This window comes from Strix aluco, chromosome 3 (genome assembly GCF_031877795.1).
Source record: "Strix aluco isolate bStrAlu1 chromosome 3, bStrAlu1.hap1, whole genome shotgun sequence".
Lineage (NCBI taxonomy): Eukaryota > Metazoa > Chordata > Aves > Strigiformes > Strigidae > Strix > Strix aluco.
Window position 1 is genome coordinate 83,472,121 of NC_133933.1, and position 16,795 is coordinate 83,488,915.

Sequence of the window (16,795 nt, forward strand, 5' to 3'; positions counted from 1 at the left end):
TTCTAACAGACTGTGTTTAGAAATGTTGAAAAACATAAATACAATTAACTGACTGGTCTGAAAATTTGATTTTTGTATGATGGAAGCATTGGACTTTCTGCAGAAAGTATCCGTGTTAGATATATTTTGAGATAAAATCTGGTATTTCATTGTCTTGCTGACATTTTGCATTTCTCCAGTGGTACTCATTACAAAATAATTGATGAGTACTAAATCAATGTATGTTAACTCCTGAGTCTATGATTCTATATCCCTTGTGATTGCACTAGTGGTCAATATGTCTAGTTGTTTTCCAGAGAAGAAAGTACACAGGAAGAAACTGATTTTATACCAAAACCCAGACAGATTCCAGACAATTACAAGATAAAAGTTGAGAGAAACAAGAAAAAACAGCTCTTCATCCTTTACCTTTTTACTTTTAATATTTGCAAAGGATTACTACAAATAAAGAATACTGTTATAATAAGTGGCGTATCAGTAAGTAGCTTTAACATCCCAAAACATTTTCCCTCCTAAATTTTTAAACATCCTACCATAACACATTCATTTTACAGAGCACAGAACAGATCTTGGCAGAATGTGAGTCATCTTTCAACCAAGCACACAGATAACCTAAGTTTGCAGATGTGCTTGTCCCAGATGGCAGGTGACTTGTAGCCATGGGATGCAGATTCAGACTTCTGGAGACTCCACAACCAGTGTGCATCTCCCTTCTTGCCTCATATGAGTGCATTTTTGTTGTCCCTGCTTTGCAGGTGGTATTTAGGCAGTTGCAGGGTGGTGTCTCTGCTCTCTGTTGGCTTCTTACCCCTGGAAACCCCAGAGTCAAGCCCCAAGGCACCTTTAATCTGCATTTTAGGATGCCTGCTCTCTTCAGAAAGCAGAAGCAAATGCTCCAAGGGAGACTGGCAACCATCAAACAGTGCATTATTAAACCTGGAGACACAGCAGGTGAATTAAATTTTAAGGCCAAAGTAACTTTAGTAAAAGTGCTTTCACTTAATAGCTGAATGACAAGAGTTGGTCAGCTTCAGTTGGTTTATAAGGCTGGAGGTGTGAGGTGCAGGGGAGGATGACAGCCTGTGTGAGAACCCTGTAAAATGGGAGTCTAGAGCCTGCCTGCCTGCAGCGAACTGAGAGCCAGTGAAGGAACTACAGGTTCAGGGTTTAATTTCCTGGTAAGTGTTGTGGTGCTTCAGGGTATTTCAGTTCCAAGTCGATGTGTAAGGGTTTTAATTGTGTTCTGGGCAACCTATCTGTGATTGCTAAGGGAGAAAATGCTTCAGCTTATCATTGCATCTCACAATGAAGGAACAAAAAGCCTATCTGGGTCAAAGCATCTTTTGGTGTTTTCTCTGGTTTTTTTTCAGAGCACAGGTAAGATCCTGCTGGGAAATTTGCCTGTTGTGGCAAGTCTCTGTGCAGATCCTGGGTATCACTTTAACTTTTTAAGAACAACTGAAAGATGGTATGGACTGCAGAAAGAAAGGGTTGAGCAGAGACACAGCAGCAGTCAGCAGTTTGCTGCAGAACAGAGCAGAGCAAAGCAGCACAGCGTGAACAACCAGCAAAAACAGTAACAGGAGGTTGTGACTGAAGGCAGTAGCTAATGGTAAACCTGGCTACTCTGAGCAACTGGTACCAAACACAAGAACATTGCTAGTATGAGCAGCTAAAGGCAAACAGAGCATCCCTCAAACAACCCGATTGAGAGCACAACTCCTTTGTCAGCTTTCAAATGGCAAACTATGGGGGAATAGATTGCAAAGCATTCCAGGAACAACGATCAATATCTGTCACTTGGATGTCTCCAAACCAGGACTGGAAATGGAAAATGGACTTTCTTATTGTCTTACAAGCATTCAGAACTGTAGGATGAGAACATGGTCAAGAATACTAGGAAGATAAAAATAGCTTTGCAGAAAAAAGCCCAAAGTCCATCTAGTTTGATATCCCAGGTCTGACAGCAGATGCTTAGAGAAAGAATGTAAAAAAAGGGCAAGTGGGGAGTGACAAATCCCTGCTATCTCCTTCCTGTGAGCCTCAAGCAGAAGGGTTAAATTTTCAGCTTTTTTTCTAGTAGATACAAATGTGCATGGAGACTATATTTGGAGCTGATCATTCGTTTTTCTGAATATGTTTCTGACTAGGAATATTATTCTTAGATTACTTTCTCCACAAAATTTTCAACATGATAAACAGTTCTTCCTTGACTAGTTACTTATCAGGAAGGAGCCACTCAGAATAATGTACTGTAATTCATTAAGGCTGACATCTTGTGGCTGCTTTTTTGTATGCCACCTTCTGCTCCAGTTTCTTAGAAAGGACTGAATTTCTCCCTTGGCTTAAATAGCTATTGTACGTCTTCTCTATGCCACGGACTGTGTATTAGCTACACGATTCTGAAAATTCTTCAGTAACCCCAACAGGGAGCTGAGAAAAGAAGGAATGCTGGTATCAAAATTTACTTCCATTTTTTTTCAGAGCTTTATGGTTTTGTATTGCTAATGTACGAAAGCATTCTTACCACAATCACAGCCCTCTTTAACATGTCTCTGTTTACATGCTGATATTTATCAGCTTAAATATTTATAAAACTGTTAGCAATCCTACCCTAGAACAACTAAACAAATTTAAAGGCATTGGCTATAGTAACAGGAGAGTGTACTTTATTTTGAAAATCTCTCTAATGATGTTCTGTCTTTTGTGAGTTAAAAGCTACCAGTGTCCAGTGGAATGTGTGTAGCGAGCCCTGCCTTTTGCATATATTTAGTCAAGATAGTTACTGGGAGCACTGCAGTGCTCCCCAAGATTTCATCATGTTCTTGTGGTGTAAGCGTAAAAGACACACCTCAAATGTCTGCAAAGCAGGATCCATTTCAGAGCATGAAATACTATTATTGCCAGTCCAAAGAGTATAGCAGTTGCTACATTATTTTTTTAATCTCAGGGATGGTGTTATAATATGAGGCTACATCTTCATATTCTTCTGAATTTAAAGGTAGAAGTTTCTTTCTTAGACAGCAATTTGCAACTTACAATATGTTGCTACAAAGCTGGAAAGTAATTTGGATGTTTATCTGAAACTTTCTGATCTTCTATTGGTACTTTATTAGCTTGTTCACAGGCACGCACAACTTCTGCAGCAATATTTTACATGAGGTTTGGGATACCAAGAGGTGTCCACTTGCATAGCATCATCAGCAAGTAGCAGAGAAACAACAGATCAAATATCTCCAGTTATTATTATGTTAAGTAAGGATAGATCAACCCAGTATTTTCTCATATATATATAATTAATTCATATATTTATTTGTTTGAGAAAAGAAAGGAGATTGCCTTTCTTTGAACTTTTTTGAGTGACAGAAAGCTCCCTTGTCTCCCAACAACTAAAACTAGCCCAGTTTTAATATACTTCCAAGAAGGAAATTAGCTGATCAGAAACAAATTCATAGATTTTGCTTGTCCTTCAAAATAGAATCAATTCTGGAATGACAGGAAATAGTGTCAGCTTGAATGCAATTTTTACAGTTAAAGAGAACCCGAAACAGGGATAGGTAATGAGAGTCTCAGTATAACATACACTCTAAGTTCATAGCAAATGCAACAAAATAATTAGTTCCACTCTTCATTTAATATGTTTATGTTGTTGTTCAGGATGTAATGTAGTATTTCAGCATTGTTCACCTTGGAGGTTTCCTTATTGTGACCTCTGCTTGAGTATAGAGGTAATGAATTACAGGACATTAAGTCATGATTACTATTGCGGAATGGTAAATATGCATGCTCTAGAAACATGAGAGAATAGAAATAAATTGCCATAATTATCTGGAGGAATAAAGCCTTACATCTGTAGAGAGCTGCAGCTGCACAGAATAAAGTTACAAACACAACTAACCAGAGAAGTGGTAGGGAAAACATGACAGCCAGCAAGAATATTACAAGAATGGCATCACCAAAGTTAGACAGACAAGGACACATGATTATCGACTTCTTATTGCCCAAGCAGATGTTTAAATAGTCAGCTCTTCACTGATTCCACCTAGGCTAATACCAAGAGGAGCATAATGATTAGCAGAACAAAGGCTTGTGTCTATTTGGTATTTTCTGCTCAGAAATGCTTTGTACAGAAGATGGGTTTTACTAAAAGAAGAGTGATGCTGTTTTTTAAATATGAGACATAGTTGTAAGCTTTTCAAACTCCAGTAAAGATATTGCAAATTTAAGGGCTATGGCATTATGAAAGTAGTTCTAAGTATCTTCACTCTAATCCTTGAGCACTGTGGATTTGTTCTGAGGCACAGTAAAACTTCCTTTTGAACAACTAATGCAACAGAAATGTAGCAGAAATATAACAGAACTGACAGAGTTGCTTCAGACCAGGAGCATGGACATATTAGACAAAGAGAGAGTTAAAAAATATATCTTCAAGCCTGAATGCTTTATTACTGAGAAATTTCAGCATTTTCAGGAAATGTAGGTAGGCATCAAGTAGCACTAACTGCTCCACAGAGAATAGAAACTGATGCTTCACAAACTGTAATTGATGGTCCTTTAGTTTAGAAATATTGTTGAGAATCAGTGTAAATCATGTGGGTCATAAAAGTAGACAACAACATTTTTAGCCTTATGTTAGGTTCTAATTAGAGTTAAAACAAATTAAAAGAACTGTACCTCTTTTGCAGCACTGTAATAAGTCTCAGAAAGAGAAACCAGGATTTAGTATAGTTCCTATAACAAATCTGGAAAGAAACAGAAGGAAAGAATTCAATAGTTCAACAATGCACATAAAATAAAACCAGAAGAAGTGATGGGGACTTTCTCTGATGTCCTGACCCACAGCTACTTACCTGTCAAGTTGGCAGAACCAAAGCAACTTCAGCGCTTTCAGAGCCTTCTCTGAGTGAATTTCCCCCCATGATGAAATCTCTTCACAGTAAAATGAAAAGAAATCCAGTCAAAGTATACACAATTTGAACTTTTCTAGAACATGGTTTTCAGCATTATTTAGGGGACTAAGTTTGTCCATTAAAAGAAGATATTACAATGGTTTTAAGAAATCCCATTAAGCAATTATAAAAGCATCACTTTTTACATAGGATAATATTCCTCAAAAATAAGACAAGACATAGAAATAATAGACCTTATTTTATGAGATTATTCTTATTCTTATTCTTAAATCTTCCATTAGTATTGCTTTGCCACCTATAGTACAAATAACAAGGCTCAGAACTCAAATCTGAATGCAGCCAAATTCACATTTCATTTGGCAGTAGAAATAAATGTGGACACAATCCATATTATTGTCTTATAAATCCAATTGACAACAAAGTGAGGTTGCATTGATTGCTTTTAAGATGGATATGCAAATGAAACAATTGATTTCCAGTCCAGATAACAGATAAAAGTGAAATAGCTTAATGCTACATTTTCTTACCCTCAATACTATTGACAACAAGGCTGAAGATAGATCTTGGAATCTGAAAAGCATCTGAAAAAACAAAGATTCATGTATATATGTATAAAGCCTATCTGTCCAGTGATGCACAGCTAATATATCCTGAAAAGGTTACTGTTAGTCTAACTGTGGTAGCATTTTACATGGTCAGATGTAGTAAAATACATCTATATGAATTAGCATATAGTGCAGACATGCAGCTGCATTAGCAGTGGAATTCAGAGATAATGTATAGATCCCTCATCATTGTTTTCACTGGGATTATGCAAGGTTCTCCGTCTGGAGTGGCTTGATCTGATTTCCTCAGTCCCTAAGAGCATCTATCCAGCAATAAGAGCAGTCCTCTCAAGAGCAGAGGGAAAGCAGTATGGACTTTTCTGTGGATGTCTTATGTTCTCTGATGGTAACATAGGGAAGAGGAAGGTAGCTGAAATAAGTCTCTGAGAATTAAATTCTGCAAAGGTCCTCTGTTGCATAGCCTCGTTTTCAGCACAGGCAAGTTTCTGCACAGGAGATGCAGGCAGTTTCCAACCTCAGTCTGCTGGTGTGTCTAGAAGAAGCTGTCTCAGCCCACAAGTAGCACGTGGCTGTTGGGAAACATGGCTCCAAGCCACACTCCTAAGATATGCTGACTCCTAACACTGCAATGCAGTGGAGAAGAAAATCTCTGCTGGCAGAGCAGCTTCCATGAAGGACTTGAGTTGCACTCGTGAGTCCACTGCTAGGGAAGGGAATGAAGGCTAATGGAATTGCAGGGGGAAGCACATTGGTTTATGCCTGCCCATCTGGAGTATACCATAAAAATATCATAGTCTGTGAGATATTTAGTTCATTCCTTGATGAAACATGAGCTACCATGCTATCTGCTCCTTCAGTATGAGTGGCAGACAAAAAAAAAAAAAAAAGATACTCTTTTACCTATTTGTAAATATTTAATGATATTTTTCCTTTCTGAAGAGATTTGATCTTTTTTTCAAGTAGTCATAGTTTGCCAGTAACTGAATAGAGACTGCTAAAGTGAATCTGAACTTTAGCGGAATCTTTTCTCTTGGTAAAAGGAGACAACAGAATACAGCTGAAATGCACTTTCCCATACATTGAATTTGTTCCTGTATTTTGGCATCCAGTGATGCCCAAAAAGTCCAATTTAGGATTGGATGCTTGGGCTCAGCATTGTCCAGACAAGATTCTTTGTGAAGACCTAGCAATCTAATGATAGACGAGATGCAACAAAAAATGAGATCCAAAGTTCACTGAATACTTTATGCCACAAATTTCTCTGGGGATTTAAAAACAGAAATAGCAATACAAATTTCTCTCTTTCTTCTGTGCTGTAGGCTAACTAGCTTAAAGTTCTTATAATTTTGTATGTCTGTGTGAAGAACGTACAGAGGAAAAACAGAGCGAAAGAGCTGAAGGTTTTTATTTTCACTTAGTACTGCATTTCCTTTCTGACAAGAATCTGCATTCCTCCAAATCCTGAAAACAAATTAATTTTTATCTCTGAAGAAGACTTCACTCATAGCAGACTAAATTCCATGAGCTCCACAATTTTAATTGTTTTGATGGTATTATCTTCTTGAAAAGAAACACAGTCTATCTCTTGTCTCCGCTGAGAATGCCCATGGCAATGAACTTCCTGTAAAATCCAGGGAAGTATGTCTCTCACAGGACTGATAATTGATTTGATTTCATTCACTGTGAGAGACAGATTTGACCAACTGCTCTTAGGCAGTTGAACATGACATCTTTAGATATGCAAGTGCAGTGGATAGATATATATTAGTGTCTACTTATCTCAGTATTGAAGAGAACTCTGCTGAATGCATTCGATGAGCAAATAACAAAAGCTGTAAGTGGTAAGTTGGGAATCTTAGTCTTTCCTTGGGATGACATTTTTTTCCTTGACATCAAGGAAGTTAACAAAATTTAGAAGTATTATTGATGATACCTGTCATGGTGTAACTAATATTAGCTAATTTTGCTACTTTCAGCTAATTTTAGTCACTTAAAAGTTTTCAGTTTGAGACCTAGTCTTACTACAGGTGTTTTACAGACACCTCAGAAGGTGTTTGATCCCTGTGTAATACCAATTTCTAAACTAGATGGAATTAGTTACCATCTGGAGGTGTCTAATTCTCCATGACAGTCAATATAGGCATGGACAGTAGCAATACCACTGGAAAAGCACACTGTTCAAGTAGGAATTTTCCAGGACATGCTAACAGCTCATAGGGTTGAGCTGAGGTTTTTTTGGATGATGCAGTCTACTATAAATTAGTCTACTAAAAAGAAAGACCCTTAGCCATTTATGCAGGCCTCAAACCAGCTGGGTGGATCTGGAGTTTAAGTTTAAGCCTCTGAAAGTGATACTGAAATTTGTGACCACTGACACTGATATCATGTAACCACTACCTTGTTTGCTTTTGGGCCTTCACTGGATTTTCCTTCCTTGAATTTTTATACAGTCGTGAACCAAAGATGTTAGACTTCAGGAGATGCTTTTCCTTGTAGAATTCTTTCTGCTACAGTGGAAAGAATAAGGCTTCAAAGCTGCAAATGACAATCAATATGTCCTATCTCTTTGGGAGCATCTTGGCAAGTAGAATGAGTTTGTGCAAGAAAACCTGAAATACGGTCAAAAAATGCAGGAGCAAAATTAGTCAAGGAGCTTGGTTGACAAACTTCCCTGATAAGTCAGGGAAAAGGGTCTCATTTTTCCTACCCTGATGAAGCCCAAGCTGTTTGGCTGGATAGCAGACCTCATGAGGTAGGTAGTGGAAAACCCTGTATTTAGGTCAAAGAAGACCTTGTATTTAGGGTTGGGAGACTGTGTAGCTTACTGCTAGGGAAGTCAGTTAATGGGTATCCTCCTTCCTTTCCCTTCCCTTCCTTCCTGAGCTGTTTGTGACAACATGGAAGGTAATAACATTGATTTTATCTGTGTCCCAAGAAGAACTAAGAAAAATCTTAAAACCACAATAAACTCAAGCAACTCTGGCTGAAGTAAGAGCAAGAGCTTATGTTGTTATCTCTTCACTGCCTACCTGCTCTCTAGTAGCACTTCTGCCATGCTGACTTCAGATCACAGTGCACGCAGTGTTTGACTGTAAAACATTCTTTGTTTAAAACAAAATTTACTAAAGATTTTATACCACTGCTGTAACAACCCTTTAACTTTTCAACATGCAACCCTGAATATATTTTGCGTTTAGCACTGAAATGGAAACTAAATACATAAGAATTTTTAACATTTTGCAATTGACTGCATGCCCTTAATGCTTTTGTTTTGTTTCAGGTCTTTATTTTGGTGCTCTTAAAAGATGCCACTAACTATGTCCTGTGGCAGTGGTGTACCCTTGAAATATCACTGCACTCACAGAGGGCCTCAAAAGACATTAATTTAGAAAGGACATATATTCTCAAGTTTCCTTGCTTTTCTCATTTTGACTGCTATGATGAGCAAAGGCAAACAATGGTTGCTGTTCACATGTGTTGTGGTTCTACTGTTAGGTGTATCCAGAATCATACACGCACAAAAGGAAAGGGACCTCAAGGTGATTTAATTCATCAGATACACTAGTAAGGCCATTTAGAAATTGGAGTAAACTCTAATCTTAGTCCCTGAACAACCTTAGTTCTTCGAAACTTGGAATAAAAGGAAAAAGCTCTGGATACACTCACAGATCATCACTGTTTAATAGCATGCTAATACTGTTTGTTTCTATTAGCTGCATCAGCAGCCTTTGGCAAAGCTGAATGTGAAGTGTTGCTGACTTGCCTACAGAGGAGGGGAGAATTGCATTATACTGTTTATTCTACTTAAACAGAACTCACATACTATTTTTTCTAAGGAACAGTTAAGTACGGAGACATTCTGTAGTTGATCCTTTTTCTTTCTTAATACCAATGAAATAAGAAAGAGAAAAAGGCAACTATAGAATATTTTTGAATACATTTTTGAATATTTTTTGAATATTTTGAGAGGTAGACTGTGACACAGGATGGATTTCAAATCCATGAATAACGTGATGACACCTAACTTTTTTCCTATTTCTTGTTCCATTATTTGCCAGAAGAAACATGTGATAAACTCAAGTTGGGCTAACATTCTTGTTGAAAGAGCTCCTGTTAAGACCTGGACTGGGAGGTGTAAAAGATTTCGTGATCCCCTTGGGTTAAATTAAAGTGAAATGACACCAAACGACCAGTTAAAATGTTTTACTTGTGGTAGAAATGACTTAAACTTAGAAAAGGATAATAAGTGATGAGGTCTCTTGTTGATAAATCTAAAAGAAAAAAAAAGAAATCTAGAAGAAATCTAAAAGAAAACCTAAAGAAAGGAAAGAAAAGAAAAGGAAGGGAGAGAAAGAGAGTTAAAGAATCCGGATCACCACCCCAGGTTCCAGCGTTGTCTCAGGTCTGGTAATCTTGGCTGGTGGGTGCACACCCAGCAAAGTTTTCTGTCACACTTTTAAGTTCTTCTTACTGGCTGATTTGCATACTAGACAAAGAGAGGCAGGTATTTAATGAAATCATTTGCATGAGAAACAGGCAAAAGGTGGAGCATGAGTTCTGTGTATGCATTGAGGGGGAATGGGGTGCATGAACCCTTTTGCCCAATTGAGTCGGCGGTGATGATCTCCTCCTACCATCTTTACGTTTTCCTCAGTTTTTGTTTCTTGGGCAATTATTCAGTCATTAGCTCCGTCTGGTGTCAGGTGTTTTCTCTCTTATCAATCTTTTAGCTATTCTTCAAGGCTATAGTCATAAATTAAAGTGTAGGCATTAACCTGAACATATGGTTTTACTCAGTCTATGTCTCCCCACTTTGAGGCTTATCTAGGAAATTTGGCTGTACAACTGCAAGGGAGCGGAGCCATGCACCCTTCGATACACTCTGCGCTTCCCTAGGCAGATAATTCATTCCTTAGACTAACCACAAAGGCCACAATTTGTCCTTGAGGCTTTCTGTGTCGATGAATATTTGAGACATTAACTCCTTCAGTTCCTCACAGCAACTCTACTCCTTCAAGTATTTACAGCAAAATAAGTCACATTTTTCACATAATATTAAAAAAAAGTATTTAATTTTTGTGCTCTAAAAAGCATGTATAAGACCCATTTTTCATCCTACACCCAAGCCTCCACACTTAAGAGAAAGTGTTCTGTACAAGTGCTGCAGGTGAATATTGTCCTGGCAATAATATCATGCAGGTCTGGAAAGGAAGGAGGAAAGTGTGGCAGGATCCAGGTATCAGAACCCTGTGAACAAGGGAAGGAGAAAGCATTGGTTTGGCAACACAGCTAGAGATAGGCACCTTTGCGCTTCTGTGGAGATCAGCAAAGCCATCTGCATGGATTTAAAAATGCCAGATCAGAACACATGCTGTTCCAGGTAAGAACTGCCATACCACTTAAGGCCAGTCTGCCGTCTCGTGTCTGACCATGACAGGTGATGAATACGTCCTCTTACATCTCTTGCATACTTACAGAGTTTACAGAACAACATGTGCACAGTGTGATTCTTTACCTGGTTTCCACACCCGGCTGTGGAAGCCTGTAGTTCAGCAACTGAGTCAGATTGCACCTACACCCATCATGTGGTGATGACCCAGCACTCTATGAACTTTTTCACTGGAATACACTTTGCACCCTGGCCTCTGCAACATGTTTGTTTTAAGCTTGCTGCCTGTTAACTTCATTTCCTAGTCACCTTCCTCCACACTGATAAGATTTTGAGATTTTATAAATCTTTATCCTGTTCACTTGAATCCACCCTTTTCACATGCAAGAGTCCTAGTCTTGTTTGCTTTATTTCATAGACAAGACATTCCACATCATGGACCACTCTTCTTGCTTCTCTCTGTAACGTTTCAGAGGTAATAAAACCTTTTTTCTGAGCCAGGTTGACCAGACATGTGCCCGTAACAATAAAAATACATAACTTTTCTCTGCTCTTAATTTCTTTTACGTGTTACAGAGCTATAAAACCAACAGCTTTAATTCATAATGAAAACTAAAAAATACTCTTCAATCACCAATAAAACAAAGGCTTGAGAAAACAGATGGGCTTTGCAACATTCTTGAAAGTTGATATTCAGACTGTCAGATCAATGGAGACAATGAATTCCAGTTCTGAAGGTCTTTCACTGTGTATACCCTCTTAGCATTCTCCTGATATTTAATCAACTGACTTTTACATGGAATACCTCAACTGCTATCATCAACCAGGGGAGTTCAGGCTGTCATTTGGGTACCTAGGAGCTTTCTAAAGATCAGGCACTGTTATTATACGTTGGGCTTTTTTCAAGATATGTAGGCAGGTTAGCAACCTGTTTTCCTCCTCTGAACCTCCATTTGATTTCTGTTCTTTTTCTCCATTTGTTAAAGGCTGTCTTAGAATTTGAACTACTCTGTTTTTATCCCCTGTCGGTAAACTAAGTCTGATCCCTAGGAAGCACAAACTCCTTTCATTCATCATCGGGGTGTGTTAAATTCTCAAGTCTTGTCTGCATAATCAACATCTCAATTACCTTTTAAAAAACACTGTGAAAAATAAATCTGATAAAAGGACTGGAAGCCATCTGATAATTCCTTGGAGAAGACTGGAGTCTAGTCACCACACATCTAGTAGGTATCAGTTTGAGACAGGATCTTATGACAGAGGACACTAATCTTTCTTTTCCCTCTTTTTTGACAGATCAAAAACCTAAACCTTAAGCAGTTAAGTATTTAAATTTGTCACATGGAACTAGGTATTGGTACATCAGATCATTTCTAGTCTACTACAATATTCCATGAAATGCTAACCAGTAGAAACATACATCTAATAAACCAACAGTTATTAAAATTGCATTTAAATAATTCATTTTGCTGAGAAAAGAAAGTTGTTAGCTGGTGTCTCATTTATATATTAATGGTAAAGCTTCATTTGTGGTTAAGCTTACTAGCATTTTCAAATAGAAAATTTGCACATCAGAAATTAACTTACAGAGTTCTTTCTTACAACACTGTATTTGGAACATTTATTTTTGAAAAGTGGATTTTTTTTTTTTTTTTTTTACATTTTCACAGCATTCCATCACTCTTTGCTACAACATTAAAACCCAGGAATAATTTTATTCCTCCTCAACAATTATGTATTTTCACTTAAAATTATCCTCCTCTCATTTTGGATTTTTTATAGTATGTAAATTGTTTATTTTTGTGATTGGGATTAGGGATTCTTGTTCAAAGAGTGTTCAATGTTACTGTGATATAAATAATAAATATCTAGTATTTTCCACAGAATTTTAGGAAGGGACTCCAAAGAGGTCATCCAGATCAATGGATCTACATCACTCCTCTGATATGCTCCTCTTGCAAATTACCCAATCATATGTCTCCTCAGACAACCTATTCTACTACTGCTATGACTATCAGGAAATATTTTTCTAGCATCAAAGCTAAATCTCAGCTCCAAACAATTTGAGGACATTTAGGGGCATCCTGAGGCAGATATGACTTTTATGTATTTAGTTGTTGTATTGGGTTTGTGTGGGAAGGCTTTGGTAGCGGGGGGAGGGCTACAGGGGTGGCTTCTGTGAGAAACTGCTGGAAGCTTCCCCCATGTCCAAAAGAGCCAATGCTAGATAGCTCCAAGACTGACCCACCACTGGCCAAGGCTGAGCCCATCAGCGATCATGGTAGCGCCTCTGGGATAACATATTTAAGAAGGGGAAAAAAAAACCTGAGGAACTTCAGCTGGAGAGAGGAGTGAGAATATGTTAGGTTAATGGTGGAGCAGCCCGTGGAGGACACTATGATGGAGCAGGTGGATGCCCAAAGGAAGCTGTGACCCTGTGGGAAGCCCGCACTGGAGCACGTTTGCTGGCAGGACTTGTGACCCCGTGGGGGACCCACGCTGGAGCAGTCTGTTCCTGAAGGACTGCATCTCATGGAAGGGATCCACACTGGAGCAGTTCATGAAGAACTGCAGCCCATGGGAAGGACTCATGCTGAAGAAGCTCGTGGAGGACTGTCTCCCATGGGAAGGACCTCACACTGGAGCAGGGGAAGAGTGTGAGGAGTCCTTCCCCTGAGGAGGAAGGAGCGACAGAAACATGTGATGAACTGACCGCAACCCTCATTCCCTGTCCCCTTGTGCTGCTGTGGGGGATGAGGTAGAGAAATCAGGAGTGAAGTTAAGCCTGGGAAGAAGGGAGGGGTGGAGGGAAGATTTAGGTTTTATTTCTCATTATCCTACTCTGATTTGATTGGCAATAAATTAATGTTTTGCCCACAATGGTAACTGCTGAGTGATCTCCCTGTCCTTGTCTCGACCCACGAGCCTTTCATTATATTTTCTCTCCCTGTCTAGCTGAGGAGGGGAGTGATAGAGCAGCTTTTGTGGGCGTCCAGCTAGGGTCAACCCACCACAGTTGTCTTCTGTGGATGCTCATTCCATGAACTTCTCCAGTGTTACTAAATCAGTTTTCAGCAATCATCACATCATTTGGCAAGAACTGCAGTTGCACTACCACTTTTTGTTTGCTTCTGAAACTAATTGTTACCAGCTTCATTCAGTGTCCCCTTGCCTGACTGCAGAGAGTGAACAATAGATCCCCATGTCCTCTCTCCATGCCACTCATCATTTTTCCACTTCTACTATGTCCTCTCCTGTTTCTTTTCCAGATAGCAGCGTTCCAACTCAGTTCCCACTTACATGGAAGGCAATCCACATCTTTTGATTGTCCTTGTTGTCTTTTCTGAACTTTTTCCAAATCTTAGATCTCTTTTCTCCAATTTATCCTCCAGGTCAGAGTCACTGGAACATGTTACGGCATTATCTCACTGAAACATTGTACAGAATGAAACAATGAAACCATTACATGGAATCAGATCACAACAGAGCCCTGTGGGTTCCCACACACTTCCTTGCATTTGGAAGTAGATCATTAATAAAAACTTGTTGGGATATGATTATCCCACCATTTTTACATTCTCACTTTACAGCATTTTCATGTAACCCATACTTTCCTGGCTTGCCAAGATTACATTAACACCTGAAGCATCATTAAAGCCAAAATACCTGACTCTGAATGCTTCTTCACACTTGACAACATGTATTACCCTGCCAGAGGAAGAAATGCATTGACAGATCCATGATGGCAGCTGCTTCCTTGCACAACTGTAAGTGTCTACAGTTTTTGTTCTGGTACTTCTGCTGGAATTTAAGTTACATGGACTTGCTGATAAATCCCCAGGTTTTCCTTCCCCACACTGCCTCTTTCCAAACCCCAGCGGTCTTCCAGGAGTCCATTTCAGCTAGTCTTGACAAGTCTTAGGAGGGAGTTCACGAGGCACTGCTGACTTGAGACCACCTAACTGATCCTTCGTTAGTCTGAGAGTATAACATTTTCGCCTTGGATTCAAGTGCTTTATCTGCTTTGCTGTAGTTGGGAGTGACAACTGAAACACAAAAAGACTTGACAAGTAATTTATGAACATTTCTTCTTTGCTTCTCATGTTTTACTATGTATTATTGCTATTATGAAATGTGGCTTACTTTTTTTTTTAGGTTACAGCTCCCAAACCTTCCTTTTCTTGTGTTTACTTTGAAAGTGCCAGTAAGGCCAATCACACATTTCACCCTTGCTATGTGCTTCTTTCTTCATGTTCAGTAACCCCACAGATTTAAAGCTCCTGGAGTCTGACTGATGAAAACCCCTTCCCCTCCGGTCTTGGGCTTCTCTAAACATAGCTGCAGCCTGGCTGCAACTTCAGGGCAGGGATGACAGCAGAGCTGCTCCACCCTGCTCAGCTGCATTTGCCAGGCACCATTATGGCCCTTAGCTCTGGGGAAACCCAGGCTCCGAGGCAACACCGGCAGAGAAGATTTCAAACGGCAGTAATTTTTTTTTTTTAATCAGAAAATGTGACAAGTGGATGTTTAAATAGCCGTATTGCACAGGTTTTGAAAATTTATCCCGCCCCGCCATCCCTTTTCCTTTAGCCCCTAGGAAAAAAGCAAACGGAAGTAAGCCCCGCCCCCTCGCCACAGGCGTGGCTCCCGCGCAGCGCGCGGCTCCATCCCTCCCGCGCATGCGCGCAGCCGCCCGCCCGCTGAGCATGTGCAGAGGGTCGGGGGCCGGTGCCGGCCTGGGCAGCCTCCGCGCCGCCACCGCCGCCATGGGCTGAGTGGAGAGGCGAGGCGAGGGGGCGGCGGCAGCAGCAGCGGGGGGTGTGAGCGGCTCCAGGCTGGGCGCCCCGAGGATGGAGAGAGCCATGGAGCAGCTTAACCGGCTGACGAGGTCCCTGCGCCGCGCCCGCACCGTGGAGCTGCCGGACGGTAGGAGAGGGGCCGCGGGGCGGGGGCGCAGCGGCCTGTCCCGGCGCCGCGGCGGCCTCCTCGGTGGGGGTGGGCTCAGCCGGGGGTTATTGCGTGGCCCCGCCCGGCGTGGCGACTGGGGAGAATGGAAACTGACTCCCTCCCTCCGCCTCCTGGGGGCTTTTTTATTTTTAATGGTGATGACGACAGCAGCAATGACTTCCCCGTCGTCTTCGTTTCCCCTGTGTCTCGCCGCCGGGACACGGCGGTGTCTGTCACAGGGCGCGGGGTGTCCCTGCCGGTTGCTGCCGCCCCTGGGCCCGGGGTCTGGGGTGCTGGACCCTCTTCGTACCCGGTTTTAAATCCTTCCTTAAGAGCTTCGTTGGTGACACACTAGTGATGACAAATCTTTTTTGGTTTTCTTTTTAATAGTGCTGAATTTTGTTTGAAAAGGTGTTGCAACTCGCCGTCACTGGTCACAGCCTAATTTTTTTGGCTCTAAAGTACTTTACATGGGCGCTAGCCACCTGACATCGGGATTTGCAAATACAGTTTAAGGCAGTTACGGCAAGTAGTTCAGTGTTCCAGCCAGGTCCAGCTTTTGGGAGGACTACCTCTGCAAAAGCTTTTGGATATACAGAAGTTTTTGTTCTTGTGAGTCATGTGCTGTCACTGTACTTTCCTCAGGATTTATTTTTATGGACGAGTCTTTGGTTGTCTGTCTGCCAGGTTTCATCTCTGGTGGTGGAGGAAAGGGAGTAATGTTCTGTTTTCTCTATGCGTTTCCTGTTCGGATGTCCTGGCTGCTGCGTCTGGACTTCCCCCTACGCTGAGCTGCTACACCCTTTCCTTATTGTCACCTGTCAACAGTTCCAGCGTCTGCCAGTGCAGTTGCTCATGAATTTCACAAAATTGACAGACAAGTTTCAGACGATTTTGCTCCTTCTTGTAAGCCCTTGAATGGCAGCAGAGAAAACTGAAGTAATGCTGTTAATGTAAACTCAGACTTACAGAAATAATGTAGT

General features: G+C 40.5%; 1 protein-coding gene across 6 annotated transcripts in view; it reads left to right on the plus strand.

The window, feature by feature from the left end:
• The first annotated feature begins 15,542 nt into the window (after positions 1-15,542).
• Positions 15,543-16,795, plus strand: part of HACE1 (HECT domain and ankyrin repeat containing E3 ubiquitin protein ligase 1) — a 56,810-nt gene continuing 55,557 nt past the window's right edge. For 4 of the 6 annotated variants that reach the window (XM_074819443.1, XM_074819444.1, XM_074819442.1 and 1 more), the window contains exon 1: positions 15,544-15,791. Coding sequence is in view for 4 of the 6 variants with exons in the window: in XM_074819442.1 (XP_074675543.1) it covers positions 15,716-15,791 (76 nt within the window). In the remaining 2 variants the exon portion in view is untranslated. Of the gene's footprint in view, positions 15,792-16,795 lie in introns of all 6 variants that reach the window. The other 2 variants (XM_074819447.1, XM_074819446.1) reach the window with 2 other exon arrangements.